This window comes from Ornithodoros turicata, chromosome 1 (assembly GCF_037126465.1).
Source record: "Ornithodoros turicata isolate Travis chromosome 1, ASM3712646v1, whole genome shotgun sequence".
NCBI classification, from domain to species: domain Eukaryota; kingdom Metazoa; phylum Arthropoda; class Arachnida; order Ixodida; family Argasidae; genus Ornithodoros; species Ornithodoros turicata.
The window spans coordinates 96,994,337-97,015,628 of record NC_088201.1 but is presented as its reverse complement, the minus strand read 5'-3'; the positions used below and the strand labels follow the sequence as shown (position 1 = coordinate 97,015,628).

The window sequence follows — 21,292 nt, the reverse complement described above, 5'->3', positions numbered from 1 at the left end:
AGTCTAACTTGGAGCGCACAGTGCTCGTATATATGCGATGAAGGATCTCACGATCGGCACCCCAAGACCTGTGTGACAGGATTTTCGAAATATTTAAAGACTTGAGGCCCTTTGTTTTTAAGTTTTTGATATGCGCTGAGAAGGTGAGCTTTCTATCAAAAGTTACTCCCAGGAACTTGTGTTCATCCCGAACGGCAATATCCTGGCCGCTCATTTTGAGTGTGGATTCTGGGAATAGACCCCTAATTCTTGTAAAAAGAATACAAACCGTCTTGTTCGGTGAAAACTTAAAGCCGTTTTCACACGACCACTTGTCTAACTTGTTAAGAGTCAGTTGAAGCTGTCGCTCACAAACAGCAGGACTTGAAGCTGAGCAGGACATTTGCAAATCATCAACGTACAAGGAATACTTGACGGATGGCGGCATAACGCTTGCAACGGAATTCACTTTCACTATAAACAGTGTAACGCTGAGAACGGAGCCTTGTGGGACGCCGTTCTCCTGCACGAATGGGCGAGACAGTGTATCTCCCAGTTGGACCCTGAACATACGTCCTTGAAGGAAGTTGGAGATATAACGGAACAACCGGCCTCGTATTCCCAAGGAGTGCAGGTCTCTTAGAATGCCGTATCGCCAGGTTGTATCGTAGGCTTTTTCGAGATCGAAGAACATGGAAAAACAGTGTTGCCTCCTAATAAATGCTTCTCTTATGGTAGTCTCTAAGCGCAGGAGGTGATCCGAGGTAGAACGGGAGGATCTGAACTCACACTGGTACTGGTCAAGGCATTGATTTTCCTCCAGGTAATGCATAAGCCGGGCATTGACCATGCGCTCGAAGGTTTTTCCAAGGCAGCTGGTCAGGGCAATAGGCCTATAACTCGCTGGATCCGAAGCTTCTTTGCTGTTTTGTCGTGGCATGCCAATAAAGAGGCATCCGTACAGTGCGACGTGCACTAGACAAAAAGAAGCCTTTATTTTCGAACCCTGTGCTTTTAAAGCTGCCGGGATACGCCCCCGCAGCGCGTGTACAAGTAATCACAAGTGACACGGGGTTACAAGACGGCTAGCGTAAACATTGATAAGCAAGCTACATTTGGAACAGTGAACGCATATCACACATCCCCTTTTCTTTACGAAGCTGTTTACAAAACTGACGTTGCTGAACTGAGAACGCTAGCTAAGTTCAACAGACAAACGAACAACAAATATTACACCTGTAGTCTTTCAGGAGGCTTCACACAGCGACCAGACCGCGTGTGTACGTGGGTATTGTCCGAGCAGGTCCGAGCATCGTCCGAAGGTGTCGTGATGTCACTTGCCGGCCGTTCCTCCGGGTGCTCGGCAGCTTCACGAAGTGACGTAGGGTCAGGAACACGGTCGGACAGTTCCGCATCTTGTAGGCTGACCTCCGCCCCATCAGGCAAGGAGAAGGAATCGTCGTCGCTGATGCGGGCTTTTCCGTCATACGGTATGAGATACCGTACGTTCCCTCTGTTCGTCTTCACTCAATAAGAGCGAGGAGTATCGGCCTTGCAGCTGACGATTCCAGTTCGTTTTAGGTCCACTATCCAGACCTTCTCGCCGGTCTCAATAGGTGGGAGACGTCGGACTCCATGACGTGAATTGTGCTGCATCTGTTCCTCCCTTTTCTTTAGTTCTCTGTAGTCGACAGTCTCCGGCAGGAGATTTTCAGCTTCAGTCGGAACAGTTGTCCTGAGCCTCCGGCCCATCAAAAGCTGTGACGGGCTGAAGCCGTTACGCAAGGGAGAGGATCGGTAGACAAGGAGGGTTTCGTATGGGTCTCCAGTCTTTTTTAACGAGTTCTTGATAATTTTCACCGCGGCCTCCGCGAGCCCATTACTTTGCGGGTAGCGGGGGCTAGAAGTGATGTGGGTGAACTTGTATGCTTGCGCAAACTGCTTGAACTCGGCGCCTGAAAACTGGGGCCCATTATCACTCATGACTTCGTCGGGAATGCCATGCCTTGCAAAAACAGACTGGCAATGATGGATGACTGTTTTAGAAGACAGGTCTTCGAGCGGCGCAATCTCAGGAAAGCGAGAATAATAGTCCGTGATCACCAGCCACCACTTTCCTCCCAACGAGAAGAGATCCATAGCAATCCTTTGCCAGGGTCTACGAGGAAGTTCCGTAGGTAGGAGTGGCATTCGCCTGTTCCTACGATGCTGAATGCACTGTGAGCAAGCTTTGACGTAAGCTGCAACGTCTGTGCGGACATCGGGCCACCCACTGATCTCTATGTATAAAGGCGGGATAGCGGATGGGTGAGGGTATCGCGGGAAAGGGTACGACCACCGGCCGCCATATTGCGGTGCTCAAAAGAGCGATTACAGCCCATAGGAATGCATGTAAGCTGTGACAAGTTTTGCTGTTTGTGAGCGCTTCCCTTGCTGCTTCGCTAAAATTTTGCCACGGATCGCTGCAGAAATCCCTCGTGATTGAGTTCCTTACGTTTTTTGTGTGAAATCCCGTCACATACATGTTATTGCCTGTCTATTTTGTACTCGTGTGAGCGCGTGTCGTTCCAATCTTGTACTTTGAACTACGATTATGTGATTTGCTGGTTTTGTGTGGTGTTGTATTTGTTGTGTTACGTTTCCTTTGTCGTCCGTCAGCGTGTTGCTTCCCGTGTTTCTCCCATTTCCTTTCTGCTCGGGGGTGCGGAATGCCAGGGAATGTTTGACACGTTTGTTTATGTAACTACCTTAATATGCTTGGGTATAAACATTATGCTTTGCACAGCAAGTTTAGATATGACTGGTTATGACACGAAATGCCGAACGGCACTAAAGCACTTCCAAAGGACTAGAATGATATGCGATATAAACGCTATATGACGGTAAAAACATACCGACTAGAAATATGTGCACTGGGGAAATAAATGGCGGTAAAGACAGTTCAAAATGACTAGAGGTAGAGTGAATAAGTCATAAAAAGGCTAAGTAGCAAGGTCTTGTGGTGAAAGTTCCAACATCAAAGTATCACAAGTCCAGTTGCAACAGCAAGTTTGAAGCAGTCAAGCAGGTAAGTGGGCAGAGTGCATTACTGGTTGTTGAATATGATCAACCTTGACAATTTCTTTCGCAGCTGAGGCCTGGCTGTCACCTTCTCTGTATATTCTTTGGCAAGGTGGTACAGTCCGATACTGCTGTAGCACTGGGAAACTTCTTTGATCAGACGGATCACATTGTTTTCATTTGGGCTGCATTCAAACATGTGTTGTCGCAAGCTTAAGCAGCGAGAATAAAGAGTAGACATTCGAGGTTGAAAAATTATTTATTGTCTCTAAGTAAAGTAAACATGCTGGAATGCACCAAAGAGACATGTGGCTGGTGTGTTTGTATGTCCCACTAATACGAGTTTGTACGTTAGTCAACATGTCCATGCAATACTTTTTTCTTTATATGCTTTTGCCCGTCTTATAGTATTGTCCTATCCAATATGGAGTGGCTTTTAACTGCATATGAATGCATAATTCAGGAGTGTTTTCATATATTGGACTAGCTGCAGCTTTAAGGTGCTCTTCGTGCAGTACTGATTCCAATTATCAACCATCGCTTGGAACTCTTAACTAGGGAACATGATTCTAGAGGCTAGATTTTCATGCAAATACACACTTTCAACCAGAGTTCGAGGTAACTCGTTACTGTAACTAAGTTCCTTTTCTTGGTAACTATATAACTTAACTCGCTACTTTTGCGCCGTGGTAATTTTCAGAGGAACTCCTTTTTCAGGTAACTTTGCCTACGTTCCAACTTACTACGTTCCAAGTTACTAATTCGCTTTTCACTCACGTCCACTTATTTCCTTGCTTTCTTTACGGTTCTTCCACAGCATTTTATGTCATAAAACATGATGTCCAGTCAATGACAGTATTCTGTTCAGGAAGTAAGAACTGCTGCTATTGAAATGAAGCTGAACCATCGTGTGCAGACAGGGAATAAGATGTAACACGTTCGAATTGTTGGACATAAACGAAACCTCAACGCAGGCAACTCAGGGTCGAACTCAGCTGCACCTGTGTAGTGTTATTTTGTGTCCGAAGTAAATTGGGAGCAACTCGTTCTTTTTTTAAGTAACTCTGTAACGTTTCAAGCTACGTTTCGGGCTGAATAACTTAGTTGCATTTTTCACACGGTAACTTTGTAACGAGTTCCTTTTGACGGGCAACTTCTCGATCTATGCTTTCAACTCTGCATGCTTTTTGTACACTACATAAAGTAAGATAGTTTTGCCCCAGTAAGTTTGTTGCGTATTTTAAATGCATGCAAGTGAATTCCTAGAGGTGCATATTTTGAGCAAGATAAATGAGTTTCTCATGCATGTGTGTTCAACTAGCTTTTAGTGGCGGATATAAATCTGGCCTCTACATATGTCGCATGCATTATTACTTTCTGGAGGTGTTCTGGGAAGTCGAACTTGTTGGGCACAGCGTCAGGCCTCAGTCGAACGGTTTGGCCCGTTCTGTCGAAGCATTTGTTTTTAAAATGTTTGCTGCAGACCAGTGATGTCGTCGACGGCGTCCAGTCCTTTCCTTTTTGACATTTACCGCACACTTTGTTTAAATGTTCTGGGCGGTCGTGAGGGAACCTGCATTGAACAACTTATGCCATCAATTACGGAAGGGATGACAAGGCTAATCCAAGCAAGCAATCGTCGATACCGTGACCAACAAACTGAGCCGTAGATATCACAGCTGACAAGCGCACTTGAACGCTTGCTGAGTGCCGACACCATACCCGTGAACTGCAGGAAGGCTAGAGTATCATAATGACTCTATGCAGATAACGTACGGCTTAAAGTTTAACGCTTAGATCTTGAGATACGATTCACAAAGTGCCGCGCACATACATCAACAGCAACGTTTTCTCACTCCGCTCGTGGACTAATAAATCACATTTATTTGTAAAACCATGTCACTTACTTGTGAAATGTCGTCCCCGGTGCCTTGCCAGTACGGTCAGCACACCCATAACCACAGCAGGCGGGCATGGCACCACAAAAGTGCTACGCAAAGGCGCATGCACATAATGCAGCTGAGTGGCGGACGGCAATGTTTTGAGCTTCCCAAGATGGCGGCCGGCGACCGTGGTGGTGGTGGTGGGTGGTGAAAGGGCTTGCCGTTGTCGGCCTCACGTAGGGGCCGGCGACCGTACGGTTGCACCCTCAATCCGCTATCCAGCCTATTACTATAGAGATCAGTGGGGCCACCAGACGCTGTCATCTGCGCGTGATATGCACTTCGTTACACCCTGATGCCCCATATGTAGCTGCTGCAGGATGTAATCTTGATAGGAGACTGGTACGACGATCCTGTTCTTGTACATAAGAAGGTTATTGTGAGCCGCGATTGCATGACGGTGCTCCCAATAAGCCTTGATATCTGGGCGAAGCTCGCGTCGGGAAGGCCACCCGGCATTGCTGAACTTGAGTAGCGTTTGGCATATCTTGTCTTTCTGCTGCTCAGCCTTGATAGCAGCCAGGCTCGATGATGTGAAGGGTACAGACTCCACGATGAGTGTCACGAACTCTTGCACTTCCCTTTCTAGTTTCGTTGACGCAGCTGACGCTAAAGGACTGCGCGATAGAGCGTCTGCGAGGACAAGTTCTTTGCCGGGCACATGGACGATGTTGTAACTGTACCTCGGCAATCGCAACCGCATGCGCTGTAGCCGTGGCGTTAGCTGGTCTAGGAATTTTGTGGCGAACAAAGTCACCAAGGGCTTGTGATCGGTTTCTAAACAGAAATGCTTGCCGATCAAGTAATCCTGGAATTTTTCACAGGCCCATACCAGCGCGAGACCTTCCTTTTCAATTTGCGCGTACCGACGTTCCGGGTCAGAAAGAGTTCTTGAGGCGTACGCAATTACTCTGCGAGAACCGTCAGTGTTTTTCTGAAGAAGTACGGCACCAAGGCCGTAAGCAGAGGCATCTGCAGAAACAGTAGTCTCTTTGTTGACATCGTACACCCCTAAGACTGGAGGTGTTGACAGTAACTGCTTCCATCGCAGAAAAGCGTCTTCTTGCGGTGGTCCCCACGTAAACTCACGTTTGTCGCTCAACATCTCTGTCAGGGGACGCAAAAGGTCGGCCAGGTGAGGCACAAAACGGCCCAAATATGTTGCCATGCCAAGCAATCGTCGCAAATCCTTCTTAGATGACGGGACGGGAAGTTGCTGTATGGCATCCAGCACGTGCTCGTCCGGCCGTATGCCGTCTCCAGAGATCCGATGGCCCAGGAAGTTAATAGTTGACACTGCAAAGACGCATTTCTGCGCGTTGAGAGTTACACCGGCAGCGGAGAGACGTTCCAGTACAGCACGAAGTCTCGAGTCGTGATCTTCTGGCGTAGGACCGAACACAAGTACGTCGTCCATATGGCACATAACACCGTCTAGTCCTGCTAGGATCTCCCTCATACGTCGTTAGAAATGTTCGGGTGCAGAGGAGATGCCAAAGGGTAGACGATTGAAACCGAACCGTCCAAACGGAGTAATGAAGGTGGTGAGGAGGCGGCTCTCTTTACTCAGGGGAATCTGCCAAAAGCCAGAATTTGCGTCGAGGTTTGAGAAAATGCGAGCACCGGACAGTCTACCAAGGGTGTGTTCCACAGACGGAACGGGGCACCATTCGCGAAGGACAAAACGATTGAGCTCCGTGAGGTCAACGCAGATGCGCACTCCGGCGGTCTTTTTCGGTACCACTATCATAGGAGCGCACCAGTCCGTTGGCTCTTGGACCTCTGTGATGACACCCAGTCGTTCCATCTCACGCAATTCCGTTCGTGTCTGTGCATACAAAGTGGCACTCTGCGTGGAGAGGTGATTGAGAATGGAGTCGCGTCTGATCTCAGCCGGAGACAGTAGTCGCCACGAATAGTTCCAAGGCCTCGAAACAGTTGAGGGTACGCCGATAGAGGTTGCAGTAACTTCGGTCCAACGTCGTATATTCGAGCGAGGAGGCAGAGTCCTTCAATTGCGGGTTTTCCCAGTAAGTTGTGTCTCAAATGTCGAATTACGAAGACTTCTTGCTGAGACTGTACATTGTTTGACGAAAGCTGCATAGGTAGCTTCCCGATGACCTTCAGAGACCGACCGTCAGGACCCGACAGCTGCCGATTAGGAGGTTGAAGAATCAGCTGGGGAAACCGCTTCCGGAAGTATCATCTGACACAACCGTCTCATCTGCTCCGGAATCAATACGAAATAGAATTTGACCATTTACCGCAATGGTGATGTCCCAGTTAGAACGTGCAGACGTCGTAGTCGTTGCTGATGACGTCCCAAGAAAACCTTGCACACTTTTGTTGCTGGAGGTCGAACGACAAACATTGGCAAAATGTCCTTTTTTGTTGCACTTATGACAAGTAGACCCTTTTGCACGGCATTGGGACCGGGGATGAGGCTGCAAACCGCACCAAGGGCACACTTTCCGGCCACGGGTAGGTGAGGGCCGCTTCTTACTCTTTGTGGGTTCAGACCTGGTGCCTGTATGGAGTTGAATAGCGTCTGCCCGCCGAGTCGTAACCCGTGCAACGTCGCAGTTGTCCCCCAAGGGACGAAGTTCGGCTTGTCGCTGCTTCACAGCTTCGTGCTGGCGTGCAGTCGTGAGTGCCTTGTCTAACGTCAGTGTAGAGTCCAGTTGGAGTTTTTCAGACAAGCGTGTGTCTCTGAGGCCCACCACGAGACGGTCACGTAGCAAGTCGTCCTTGAGCGTTCCATAGTCGCATGTTTCAGCTAACCTGTGTAGGGAGGTTGCGAAATCGTCGACCGATTCTGCTTCCAATTGCACTCTCGTGTTGAACTTCGCCCGCTCATAAATTATGTTCCGACGGGGAATGAAGTATTTGTCGAACTTCTCGAGGACCACTTTGAAGTTAGAGGTTTCACTCGTCGCGAGGTTGAACGTCTGGAATATGTCTTCAGCCTGAGACCCGAGAATGTACACCAAGGCGTCGACTTGCTGCTGCCCAGATTGCCGATCACGTCCAGAGACTGTGTAGAAACGGAGAAACCGACGTTTCCAAGTGGGCCATTCGTTCGGTGCTGAGAAGTTGAAACTTGCAGGCAGTTCCATCCGGAAAGTTGTTGCAAGCTTCGAGAATGTCTCCGTCGTGGCTTCTGCCGTCATGATGCCCTTATGAAAATGGATTTTTCCTTTCTGCAGACTTATTGTGGACTTCCTGTTTCCTGTCGTGACAGTGTGTTGACTTTGACTTCTTCTTGATCAAGTCAACAGGAATTAGCCTTTTCAAAAAGAGCTGGCGCCACCGCGCGGCTAACCCGCAAAATAAAGTGGTAGGCAAGAGTGTAGCACGTGAGCATGCTCTCTTCGTATCTACGATGGACCTGGAAGGCTATTTTCGTTCCGAAATCAAGACTGCTGAGCCCCAGGAAGCAACATAGACTACTTAGGACACTCACTGTTTCAATACAAGCTGGAGGAATATCGTGAGCAGTTTGCTGTGGCGCAGCAGCGAGCTAATACAGGACTTCTTGCGTGCACCGGATCTGCTGCGCCCACGTCAAGTGAAAAAGCGATTTCCACTTACGAAGGGAGGAACACAGTGCAACATTGATGTCAGTAAACTGTGGAATAAGTTTTGTGCAACTTTTTAAAGCACGTCACTTTAAATGCATGACTAGTGACATGACACTTTTTTGCATGATTAGTGAGTTTTAGTGTATCGTACGCTGTCGGCTTTGCGTACGTAAGAGATAGCGTTGGTGGTTCTGAGCACGCGCAAAACATAACGAGAGCTTCCCGTATTGCACAGAACCATAACGCTATCTCCTGCGTACGTAAAGGCGATAGCGTACGATGCACTAAAACTCACTATTGTTGTTGTGTGCCGGTCGGTTTTCAATCTCGAAAAAAAAGGGGGGGGGGGGGGGGACAGAGCACAAGGTAATCAAAGGTGCGTATGTTTAGTGTCAGTAGGCGAGAAAATGTTATTTTGTCTATTTGCACGTGTTGTCTTCTGATTAATCATAATATGTATATGTATCACCACAAAATAAAAGTTAAAGTCCGTACTGCCTTTATGCTGCTGAATTAGTGCTGCTGAGTAGGATACCGCAGCAGTTGAAAAAGCTGCTTCACGCGTAAAATTTGTGTACCAAACCGCGAAACAAAAATGTGCAACAAAGAGTTGCGGCGAAAGTTGAGAATAAGTGTCGTGGGTCTAGAACGCACAGTCCGCGCCCAAAGGCAAAAGAACTAGGATCATGCATAATCCAGTCTGCAGGCTCCGGGTTTTCTTGTGTGAGGCACGTTCCCAGACTTAACAACAACAAAAAAAAGCGGGTGACCCTGATCTTCGTACCAGTGCTGTCCGTTGCAGCGCCCTATTGGCACTACATCGAATGCTCCTTCACTTGCCTTCGTGCTTCGCTACACCGGCAAAACAGAGCCGCGAGCTGCCCCGTGCCTCCCAGATCGTTTCGGCATTCTGCCGAGCGGTGCGCAGCGGTCTTGCGCATGCGCTGTACACGTTTTTTGAAAAGGCGGATTGCTATTGACATCATTTGAACTACCTTATGTGTACCTTCTGTGGACAAGGTATATAGATGTCGCTGTTGACAGTTTGTGGACTTTCTATGCGTCTATGTAGCAAGTATTGTATTGTAGTATTGTATATTGTATTGTATTGTATTGTAGTAGTATTGTAGCAAGTATTTGTATTTCAACCGTTTTTTTTACATAGATGAATTTTGTATTATTAATTACTGCATTATCGGAGGGCGATTTCATCTCAGATCAGGCAAGCCGGTCCCCTTTGGTCCTCCGATTTCGTTGATTCTTTTTTATGCTAAAGCCACACCTCTATGATGAACAGTGCCACTGGTCCGAAACTTGAGATTGCAGTAGTTGTCGAGAAAAAAATTGACGAGCGTGCCTGGGTGGCGTCGTGCGCTTCACAGAATCTTCCTCGGGTGGTACTTTGAGAGCGTCTCGTCCGCACCACGAACACGCTAGAGGAGCGCCAATTTTTTTGCGCATTCTACAGATGTCGGACTACCACTTAATTTAAAAAAACGGGCATTTCCTCTCACGAACTGTTCGATAAAAAATCGCGAAAACGCTCGTGAGCGCGATTTTACGCACATTTTAAACTTTTATTGCGGAAGAAGTACGCATGGCAGAATTACGAACTATGCACCAAATGAAAGATAATTAATTGCTCTTTCCAACGGCGTATCACACATAAATGTGAGTGTTACTGGAGAATAGGTAGAATAAGACGAACCATGCTGCCTCAGTGAAAGTACACGAAGTTCGTAGGTCAATTCCTCAAAAACCCCACCTTTAATTTTGGCAACAAAAATTGCATGGAATCCTGAATATATTACCTTTCCAATGGTGTAAAATTTGTGTGTTCTAAAAGTTTAGAACCGAAATGCCAGCGCCCATAAGGAGAGCAGGTACAACGCCGTCATGCGGTTCCAATTCTGGCCACCCTCCGGCGTTTGTACTGATCGTCGACGAAGGGAACCTGGCTTTCATCACCTCCTGTGCCTGAGATGGACATTTCGTGCCATATCGTATTTCGACTAGGACAGGGTGCAAAGAACAAACGTTGCTAGTATGTTACGTACATGAGGAGAGCAGGTACAACGCGGCCCGACGGTTCCATGTTCTTCCGTTCTAATCCTTTGTTTTCTGTTGACAGGCGCTTGAGATGTGGTCCGTATTTAACGACCTTGAAGCAGGGCAGCTGGCCTAATATATTGATCCGCATGTACAGGAATAATACAACACTGCAAGCCGGTAGAGTGGTTTATTTGGTGACTGGCTTTGCTATCGCTCACCTTTAGAGAGAATTTACGAAAGACACTAAAACAAGAGTAAAATATAGTTACAGTGCATGAAAGAGCCGTATGTACATTTTAAATACAAAACACAGCTGTGAAAGTGGAATGCGGAAATCGGGAACAAATGTCACCTATGTGTGAGCGGCATTACAAACTGGTCCTGTTGGAAAGCATAGATTTGTATGCACATCACCAGCCAGACGTAGTGTGTTGATCGTTCGGCGGGCTGAAAACAACGCAGCTATGACCAAGGTTCAAACATGTCCTCGGCGGTTCTTGCTAGCTGAACTCCAGATACTGCATGACCTTCAGATGCTTTGTACCACACATGGGATGAACGGATCCCTGTCACTGGCCGAACCAGTTCCCATTCATCCTTTTTCGAATTTCGAAAGGCTGCAACCTGAGCCGACGGAATGTGCAGCAGTTCCGTTGCGTGTTCCTTCTTTTTGAGAGCGCACACAAAATCTTCAGCGGTTTGAATAGCTTCAGCAGGTGGACATCGCAAGTTATGCAAGCTTGCGATATGTTTCAAAGAGCCCCCGACACCATCGCACGCGTTTTTTCCATGGCCACTGGCAGAGAAAATCCATCGCAGCAACAAGTTGTTTTTCCCCATTTCATAGAGCTGGTATCTGTTCTTAAAGTGCGCTGCAGCACCGTCGGACACGTATATCACATGGGAAAACACGGGCAGGATGTCTTCTATAGCCTCGGTTATGTTTTGGAGGGCAAGAAGGGCATGTGCAGTATCGTGAGATAGGTCGTCACTCACTGTGGCAAAACTTTTTGTCGAAGACATGGTCGTTACAACACAGGTGAATAAGGATATTTGATCCGTCTTCCAATAACGCCCTTGGACCTCACTTGAGAAGTTGACTCTCCAGTTTTCTGCGAAATCGAAGTGCATGATGACATGTCTTGGATCCACGAAGGCCTTCTCGTTCCAAATGGCGCTTCTTTGTATGTTGTATATATATTCATGCTTGGTGTACAGAGCAGCACATTTCCTGACCGCCTTCAGGAATATCGATGCCTTTAGCGTTTTCCTAATGAGGTCACCAGATTCCCAGAGAGCCATATCAACGTCGTCGGCACGCTCGATCCTTAGCTTCTGTAGGTTGATCGTTTTGGCCCCTTGACAACTGCGACACTCTTGCAAAAAGCATGTCCTTTGTGGCTCAGGACATACAGACATCGCATTCAGTTGGTCTCTGCTTAGCTGGATGGATGACGCACTGTTTATGGCCGCGATGATCAAATCAAAGTTTGCGCAGTACAAACACACGCACTGTTCCGGACGTGGGTCTGTGCGAACCCACTTAGGCCGAAGTGTGTAGAACTTCGTCAGTCCTATATTGATGTCCGGATGAGCACTCTTGAGCAGGCTAAACGTTTCCCGTATAGAACGAGTCATAAAGCGCTTTGCAACAGCGACTCTCTTCCCGTCTCTGGTGACATGAATTACGTCTTTTTTGTTGGGACTTTGGACAGAACAGTCCTTTTCGTCTTCAAGATAGTACCGGAGTGCAACCTGTACGTCGTTTTCGCTGACAGGATGCCCACCATACTTGTCCGGCATCGCCCACACGCCCTGCTTCCCTTTCAGGCTTTTTGATTTTTCTATCACATATTTCGTTGCATCCGGGATCAGTCCTACTATTTCTTTTTTCGTCATGTTTTCAGGAAGAAGCGTAAGAATCTGGCATCTTCCTTGATTAGTGGTGCACTTCTGATAAGCGGTCCTGATGTTGCGCAAAAGGCTAGAACATCTTGTGCAGTCTTTTCCGGAGGTGGTCGGTTCGTCTATGTCATATGCATCACTTATTCTGCGGCTTATTGACCTGCTCAATGCGTCGCCAACTTCTCTCCGTTTTCGTGACGCATACGACGGCATTTGTTTCCTTTTGAGAGACGCCGGCTGCCGCAGCGGAGTTACGTCGATATTTGCCGTCGAAATACTCTTATTAATTTCTTCAATAATGTCCTCACTCTGAACATAGTCTGTGTCAGATAGAGCAACGGGCGAGGACTGCGATAGACCACTAATTGCTGAACGAAAGTACGCAACACAATTCTTACATAGTTGGTCCTCACCGCAGACTTCATCACGTCGCTCAGGGTCGAGAAGCGCCTTCAGCGCATCGATGTCAAGGCTTGACACAGTTGTGAATCCACTCTGGCGAAGAATCCTTTTCTGATGTCGACGTGCATAATCGGCACAAAACACACGTTCCTCACTATAAATGTTCCGAGCCATGGAGACGACTTCCAACGCTGACGAACCAAAAGTTATTCAGACACCTCACTCAACCGCTGCATCGTCGACGGCAGGTCCGTGCATTATTGGCCACACACGGCGACCAAACGAACCTGTCCACACCGCAGCAAGGTCATTTTTGTTAGGAAGTCTGGCGTCTGGTGTCCCCAGTGCGGGTTTGCTTATTACTTATAATCCGTATGTACATCCGGCAAAGGCGATGGGACGCGGGCACAAAGTTTGGGTGAAAGAGAATATAGCCTCCGCGTCACGCAACCTGATGCCAATGTTTCTTCTTTGCAGCCTGTCCGTTGTCGAAATACGATATGGCACGAAATCTCCATCACAGCACAACAGGTGATGAACTGCAGTGTAGCATAGATACGTGGAAGTCAGGTTCCCTTCGTCGACGATCAGTACAAACGCCGGAGTATAGCCGGAGTTGGAACCGCATGATCGCGTTGTACCTGCTCTCCTCATGCGCGCCGGCATTTCGGTTCTAAACTTTTAGAACACACAAATTTTACACCATTGGAAAGGTAATATAATCAGGATTCCATGCAATTTTTTTAACCAAAATTAAAAGTGGGGTTTTTGAGGAATTTCTCCTACGAACTTCGCGTATTTTCACGGAGGCAGCATGGTTCGTCTTATTCTACCTATTCTCCAGTAACACTCACATTTATGTGTAATACGTCGTTGGAAAGAGCAATTAATTATCTTTCATTTGGTGCATAGTTCGTAATTCTACCATGCGTACTTCTTCCGCAATAAAAGTTTAAAATGTACGTAAAATCGCGCTCACGAGCGTTTTCGCGATTTTTTATCGAACAGTTCGTAAGAGGAAATGCCCGTTTTTTTAAATTAAGTGGTAGTCCGACATCTGTAGAATGCGCAAAAAAATTGGCGCTCCTCTAGCGTGTTCGTGGTGCGGACGAGACGCTCTCAAAGTACCACCCGAGGAAGATTCTGTGAAGCGCACGACGCCACCCAGGCACGCTCGTCAATTTTTTTCTCGGCAACTACTGCGATCTCAAGTTTCGGACCAGTGGCACTGTTCATCATAGAGGTGTGGCTTTAACATAAAAAAGAATCAACGAAATCGGAGGACCAAAGGGGACCGGCTTGCCTGATCTGAGATGAAATCGCCCCGCCGGACAGTAATGTCCACAGAGGTCGACCTCAAGGGGGCACCGATCATCCCATGGGGGGGGGGGGGGGGGGGTATATGTATATAGAGGCATACTGCTCTATTCATTGGGAGACATGCTCGGTAATATCAGCAATTTTTGGGTGTGTTGTAAAAAACCATGTGAGGTGTACACCGCTCCTGGGAGGTAGAGAGGTCCGTGCTATCGGCTCTCTACACAAAGCGGTATTTGGGTCTGACCTTATAATTAAATGTAGCAGCTTGAACGCAACTTTGCCACCTTTTAACTACATTATTAAAACACTAAATACATTTTCGATGGCTTTGAAAAGACGGTTCCTCGTATTATTTATACTTCACTTCAGTACACAATATATTTCCAACTTATACAACCACATGAGGATCATGCGCATGCGACAGGTTTGCTGCACATTTTGATTCTGCGCCTCCGTGCCTCGCCCTCGCCTCATCACGAAGGAGTCATCGCCATTAGCATCATCGGAATGTCGTTGGGAAGGTTGCAACATGTTTCAATTGTCTCAGGCTTTCAGCGTTCGCTCGTCAATTACAGAACAAAGGAGGATATGATATTGCGTCATAAGAGGTAAGCTGTGTGATAGAAGTTTCATGTGTCATCAAGCTTCACTTACATTCATACGATGACTGTTGTGCTGTAGGTTTTTGCTGTTCGTTTCGAGCATTGGTCTTGCGTCCCGTCAGGTAAGTGTACCTGAAGTGTATCAGTTCGTGGCTGGTGTTGATTGTGAACCAAATTTGTTGTTGCTATGACCATTCTACTCGGTTTTACTCACTTGTGTTTGAACATTACTAAGTTGCCATTGAACGCCCTATTCAGACACATTTCTCTCCAGCGCTTCAGAGACATCGCTTTCGCCGAAATTCAGTGAATTTTGAAGTCCACCATTATCGTGGGTCACCAGAAGAACTCAGACTGCAACCCGTCATTGACTGTCTATTGTGCGACGCGACACTGTGTGGCATAAAGCATGCGTACGTGTGGAATACTTCGCTACTGTGTGCGCGGGATGTTTTGTATGATTGTGTCGACACTGGATACCACTTCCAAGGTATGCATTTTCGGAATCAAATAGATACATATCTAGTTTTCCAGTACCTCATTTCGTGTATTCTATGCGTGTTGCGATTGAGTGAACAATAGAACGGAGAAATTCAACTTGGCTCAAGTCACAGAAAGTCCACAAAAAGTCTTCACATCATACGGGGATGACGTTAATCGGGCTTCAGTAAATCATGTATCTTCCTCGATTAAGAAGAATATATACCGAGTGCCTCACGTAACGGTCGCCAAGCCTTTTAAAAAAGAACGAAGGTAGTTTCGTGCGTGACGCCTACTCATTGATAGCTGAGTCACAACAAAGTCAACAGAGAAATTGAGATCACATATAACAAGACTTACACATGAAGGTCATAGGAAATATGTGTAAAGTATATGGAGAGTCTACAGAAGGACATGTTACCTTCCTGTGAATATGTCAACAAGACTTAAAGTTCCATAAGTCAACATAAAATCAATATGTGAGGTAAACACAAGGCTAATAGAAAGTCGACTGAATGTCTGTGCCCTTTGTTGACTAAGTTCTGTAGAATGGAAACAAAAGGTCAACAGCCGTTTTTGTAAGGGTGATGTAGTGAGCTCGCAGAACAGGAGGCGATACGAAAGGCGTTTAGGTTGTCGTAAATTCTGACACCATGTTTTGTCGTGGCATGCCAATAAAGAGGCATCCGTACAGTGCGACGTGCACTAGACAAAAAGAAGCCTTTATTTTCGAACCCTGTGCTTTTAAAGCTGCCGGGATACGCCCCCGCAGCGCGTGTACAAGTAATTACAAGTGATACGGGGTTACAAGACGGCTAGCGTAATCATTGATAAGCAAGCTACATCCCAAGCAGCACAATGTACTGAAAGTCGAGTGCAATAGGGGTGGACGGGTAGATGGAAGGCCTTGAACAGACTCGTGAAACTCGAGAACATTGATAAGACACATACCGTCCACCCCTATTGCACTCGACTTTCAGTACATTTTGCTGCTTGGGATCTGGAACAGTGAACGTATATCACACACTTTGCCAGGTTTGAGAAGAGGGATGATGGTCGCCATTTTCCAGCTGGCAGGCAAGGATACTTCTCGCCAGACGATATTGAAATAATCAAGAAGGCTTTATAAAGAGGTAGTTGATAAATGACTGAGCATAGAATAGGTGACACGATCAGGGCCAGGTGCTGTGACTTTACGGCAGGACAAGGTTCTTAGCAATTCTTGCATTATGAAGGGCTGGCTATAGGCACACCTATCACCTGTACCACTTGAAATGTTATGTTTTTCGGCATGATGTCTAACTCTCAAGAAGTTATCAGCATAATGTGAAGAGCTTGACACATTTGCGAAGTGTTCACCGAGAACATTGGCTTGCTCCTCCATGCTCTGACAAACACTACCCTTTACCTCCAGCAAAGGTACAGAAAAACTGATATAGTCACTGACAGAATGGCGTAAATGCAGGCTAGCTGGTGGATAAATTCCATGATAGGCAAGCCTGAGCGATGGGCAAGAACACCTAAACAAACATGAAGGCTCAAAGCTTGAGCCTTCATGTTTGTGTTTGTTTACGTGTTCTTGCCCATCGCTCAGGCTTGCCTATCATGATATAGTCACCCTTAATTTTTCTCAACCGGTCCCATATTATTTTAGAAGGGGTGCTTGAGTTCAGGGATGACACAAAATTATTCCAAGAATCTTTCTTGGCTTGACGCCTTGTCCAACGTGTCTTTGCACGAGCTTTTTTGAAAAGAAGTAAGTTTGTGCTTGTGGGGTATCTCCTGAAAATACCCCACGCCCGATTTTGTTGCTTGCGAGTCTTCTCGCAGTCACTCGTCCACCATGGTTTTGGACGTCTTGGAAGGTTACCTTTTGTTAGTGGAATTGACTGCTGAGCAGCATTTATAATAGTATTTGTAATTACAGTGTTTGCCTCGTCAACATGAAGATGTTGAAAGGATTGGGTCAAGATATTGGCCTCTTTGGTGAAGAGGTCCCAGCCTGCCTCTTGTAGTTTCCACCACTGATCTCTATGTATAAAGGCTGGATCGCGCATGGGAGAGGGGCTCGTGGGAGAGAGGCGTGCCTTCGGGCCGCCTGTTGGTGGGCCCTAAAGTGCTGTGTGTGCCCATAGAAAACAATGGGAGGCAACAGAGATTGTGAGTATTTATTGCACTGCTAGCATTGATCGTTGTTTGTCACACAATTTTGTAAGGTGCCAGTATACTGATGTATCCTAACAGTGTTTCACAGGTGTCCTGCCGTTCGATTCTTAATTACGTTATGTTTTGCATTCCGAAACTAGACCGTCACTGCAGTGAAGCGCTGGGGATTGTACTACAGCACGTTTCCCAGCCAATATTTCAATAAGAAACGACTTGAGGTTAACAACAACCATGTATATAATATCCCGTACTGCGTTCTGGACAAAAATTGTTCCATAAAGAACGGTCCGGGAAAAGATATACTCGCATGGCAGAAAGAGATCGTTCTGTAGAATCACAGCCGTTGTTTTAGCCGTGTATGCGTTTAGTATGATTTATATCAAGCATCGCCTTCGAAAGAGTCTTTTAGTAAACGACAGCGGTGCTTTGCCTCGTAAATATGGACACACCGAAGCAGCCCAAATAATGACTTCACGCAATTAGATCACACTCGTTAGGACAGTTAATCAGGTAGTGATGTAAGCTTAATCAATTAAGTTACTTAGAAAGTGGTAACACCTCCTTGAGACACAGGACTTATCTCTTTTTGAAGTACAGCCCTTCTATGTTTGTTTGCTTCTTCCTTTATTTGTTCTGATTATTTGCAGGCGCGGTTGTGCCAAACTGAATGTCCTTCTCCAGGACTCACATGCTTTTGTTGAATACAACTGCAGCGTGAGAAAAGTTGCTTGGGGACGGGGTCCTGCTATCCAGAGCTGACTTTGTCATGCTTGTTATGTGGAGCATGTTCCAAAAAATGCAGCTCCACGTATGGTTTTCAAATTGCAACGGGACTATTTGGAGCTTAAACAGTTGTGATTTTGTCATTTTGGCCCTCGTGTACCCAGTCTGTGAAACGCAAACAAAAAAGTCTAGCACGATATGCTTTTGTAATGAAGATCACTGATGATGAGTAAAGAAAATATACGAGTTCAAGTTTATTCAATATTTTATATCGTTCTTTATATTATTCAACATTTTATGTCAAGTTTATACAACATCAAGTTTATTGAAGTTCAAGATTTATTTCTTGCACTTATGCGTTTCAGGGTACAATGAACGTGCAGGGAGGTCGCAAAAGACTACATTTATTGTTTTGTGACCTTGCTACAATGGCAATATATATTTTAGGAATGACAATGGTCAGGTACGCTCTCTAAATTTATAGCACTCAATTTTAGGTTGGAATGAGCAATGGATAGCAACTTCCCTCCTGATATTTTCTCATATATGCTAAATTTTAAATTTAATGTGATCGAATATGTGATAATATAATAATAATATATAAGAATATAATATGTGATAAATGAATGTGATCAACAGTAGATGTAAACAACATGAGTAGCCAGAGAAGTGCATTCTCAATAAATAATTTTCTTCTTATAGCGTATATGTGCATGCCTAGTAACTGAAACAATTATCACAGTTCCCTGACAAGTTTTAATTTCTGAGAGTGTACTGTAGAGGCTGCTTAGATCTACAACAGTTCATACACAGTATTATATACTGTGAATGCCTTTAAAAATCCCATGTGACACATATGCCTTTACTTTCTGCAGGTGCTGTGGTAGTCAAAGTTTGTGGGCATTACGCAGGTTCTGCGCCCATTTCTTGAGTATGTCGAGGCAGATGTGAAGTAACCTGCATTGATGATGATTATTCCAATTTTTATGGTGCATTGACAACAAAGGAAATAATACATCAGAACATTGGTTTGGGTGCAACCAGTTAAAAATGAATATGTTGTTTAATAAATGCACTGGACAAATGTTAAAACATCAGTTTAAAACATGTTTACAATCCCTGTATCTTCTAAAAATTAAAAAGATTAAAAACTATTCTAAAAAGAATATGGGGAACTCTTCTAAAAAGAATTATAATCTTTAATTATTATATTGCTGGGTGAAGGAGCCTAAAGTGTAAGGTGTGTTTCTGATGTGAACATGTAAGAAAATATGCAAAACTGAGAGAGGCTAACCACAGTGCGTGCACTGAGGTTGTTCCTTCCTGTAAAGTAGAAACCAGTGGATGAGGAACGTGATACTTACCTGTACACCCAGCCGTATCACACTGCACAGATTATTCACTGGGTAGCCCTCATGACGAAATCTGTATTGAGAGACCACTTTTGCCTTAAAAACTGCTACAAATAGCACGACACGCTACAAATTATTACTATCGTAACAAGCTGACGATACAGCTCAGACACAAAGGCGTTATTCAAGTCGCGCCACACCACCGTTACGTAGGATTCTTTGTCACAAATTAAACCAAGGCACAAAACAATACCAATACATGAAAAAAGGTGACAATCGTGGTCTCATTATGACGTAATACCGAACTTGTGCGTGAAGGTAATTCAAAGAAATGAATGTGGCACTTGCTTCCGCAGAGAACACGGTGTACCATGCTAGCAATGCATGCAAAAAAGCGCTCGAGTGCTCGCACATGTATTGATGACAACACTACCTGTGTAGTGTAACCTGTTCTTTCAAGCATATTATGCACTCAAACTGTATTTGCCGCCGGGTAAAATGCAAGTGTGCTCGATTGAACGTCGGAAGAGCGATCAAGCAACCTGCATCCAGTGCTCGTTTTGGGCAAAAAAACACTTCATAATGGTCAACTAAATATACAGAATGGACGCCTATTTATTCCTCGATAAAGAGTGACTTACCTGTATAAATTTATGCCCTGTAACCTTGCCAGTACGGTTGGTACGACCGTAATTGCAAGAAGTTGCCATGATCGCTGCGGCGACTGTTGTGGGTACAGTAAGATGGCGGCCGGTTTCTTCACGCTCGCGCTCCCTATCGCGATCCAGCCTTTTACAGTCGAGATCAGTGGTTTCCACCGAGGCGGGCGTGTTACAATGTTGTTGGTGGGGCCACGAAATGTGACAACAATTGGGAAGTGGTCGCTACCACGCGGGTCGTGATCCACTCTCCAATCTAAAGAGGAAAAAAGGGAAGGACTGCAAGGGGCGCGCGCCTGGAGTTTAGCGGAACGACGCCAGCACCAATTTCTCCCCTGTCGACGGAAGGCGAAACTACCGTCCCGTGTATGCCGGAGTGTGCTGCTGGGCGATTCCACGCGAAATGATCCAGCTGACCTGCTCGGCCCCCACAAAACGATCCCGAATTTTTACGAAAATTTTTTTAGCAGTCGCTAATAGTGCAAAACGACACACCACGAAACATTTCTTCCCAAATCTCAATGTGGCGGGTGCTAGACACGAGTAAAGTTCGCAGCGCTGGCGAAAACCGTGCCTGGCGTGAACGGCAGGTGCGGCTCATAGAAAGCACCTAGAACTGTGTGGTTTTCTTTTGCGGATAGAGGAAACTATGCTCTACACAGCATCCAAATCCCGGTTGTCGCGCTGTAATCGGTGCAGGGATACAAAGGCCGGAAGTTTCGCAATTTTCCTCCTACTTCGCGATTTTTTTTTTTTTTTTTGTGGACAATCAAACCATTAAATTTTAATGAATATTCTTTTCCTGCCAAGGCACCAAGGAATACTTAAACAGGAAAAATCGCCAGACACGTAACTTTCACAGTCATTGCAGGAAAAAAAGAGGAAGTATGTGATTTTTCTAAAATTCGCTACAATCTAGCGTAAAACACGCAATGAAGAGGTCGGAAGATACGCCTGAAACCAACGCAGTTTTATAGAACGAGCCTTCCTCTGCAACATACTAAAAAATCTCGAGGGTGTATACAGGAGAAAATATTTTTTTGTAGTAGAGGGTATTATGACACAAAA

At 45.9% G+C, this 21,292-nt stretch overlaps 1 protein-coding gene and 2 long non-coding RNA genes across 3 annotated transcripts; 2 read left to right on the top strand and 1 right to left on the bottom strand.

The window, feature by feature from the left end:
- Positions 1-1,506: 1,506 nt before the first annotated feature.
- On the bottom strand, positions 1,507-2,118 carry LOC135379538 (uncharacterized protein K02A2.6-like). Its single transcript, XM_064612469.1, has one exon. It carries the CDS (start codon positions 2,116-2,118, stop codon positions 1,507-1,509), a length of 612 nt encoding a protein of 203 aa, XP_064468539.1.
- A 738-nt stretch (positions 2,119-2,856) lies between these two features.
- Positions 2,857-3,284, top strand: LOC135366871 (uncharacterized). Its single transcript, XR_010414303.1, has 2 exons — positions 2,857-3,046; positions 3,110-3,284. It is a non-coding gene; the product is annotated as an uncharacterized LOC135366871 (long non-coding RNA).
- Positions 3,285-14,760: 11,476 nt separating this feature from the next.
- On the top strand, positions 14,761-15,325 carry LOC135366865 (uncharacterized). The gene is made up of 3 exons (XR_010414302.1): positions 14,761-14,850; positions 14,924-14,966; positions 15,119-15,325. It is a non-coding gene; the product is annotated as an uncharacterized LOC135366865 (long non-coding RNA).
- Positions 15,326-21,292: the final 5,967 nt, after the last annotated feature.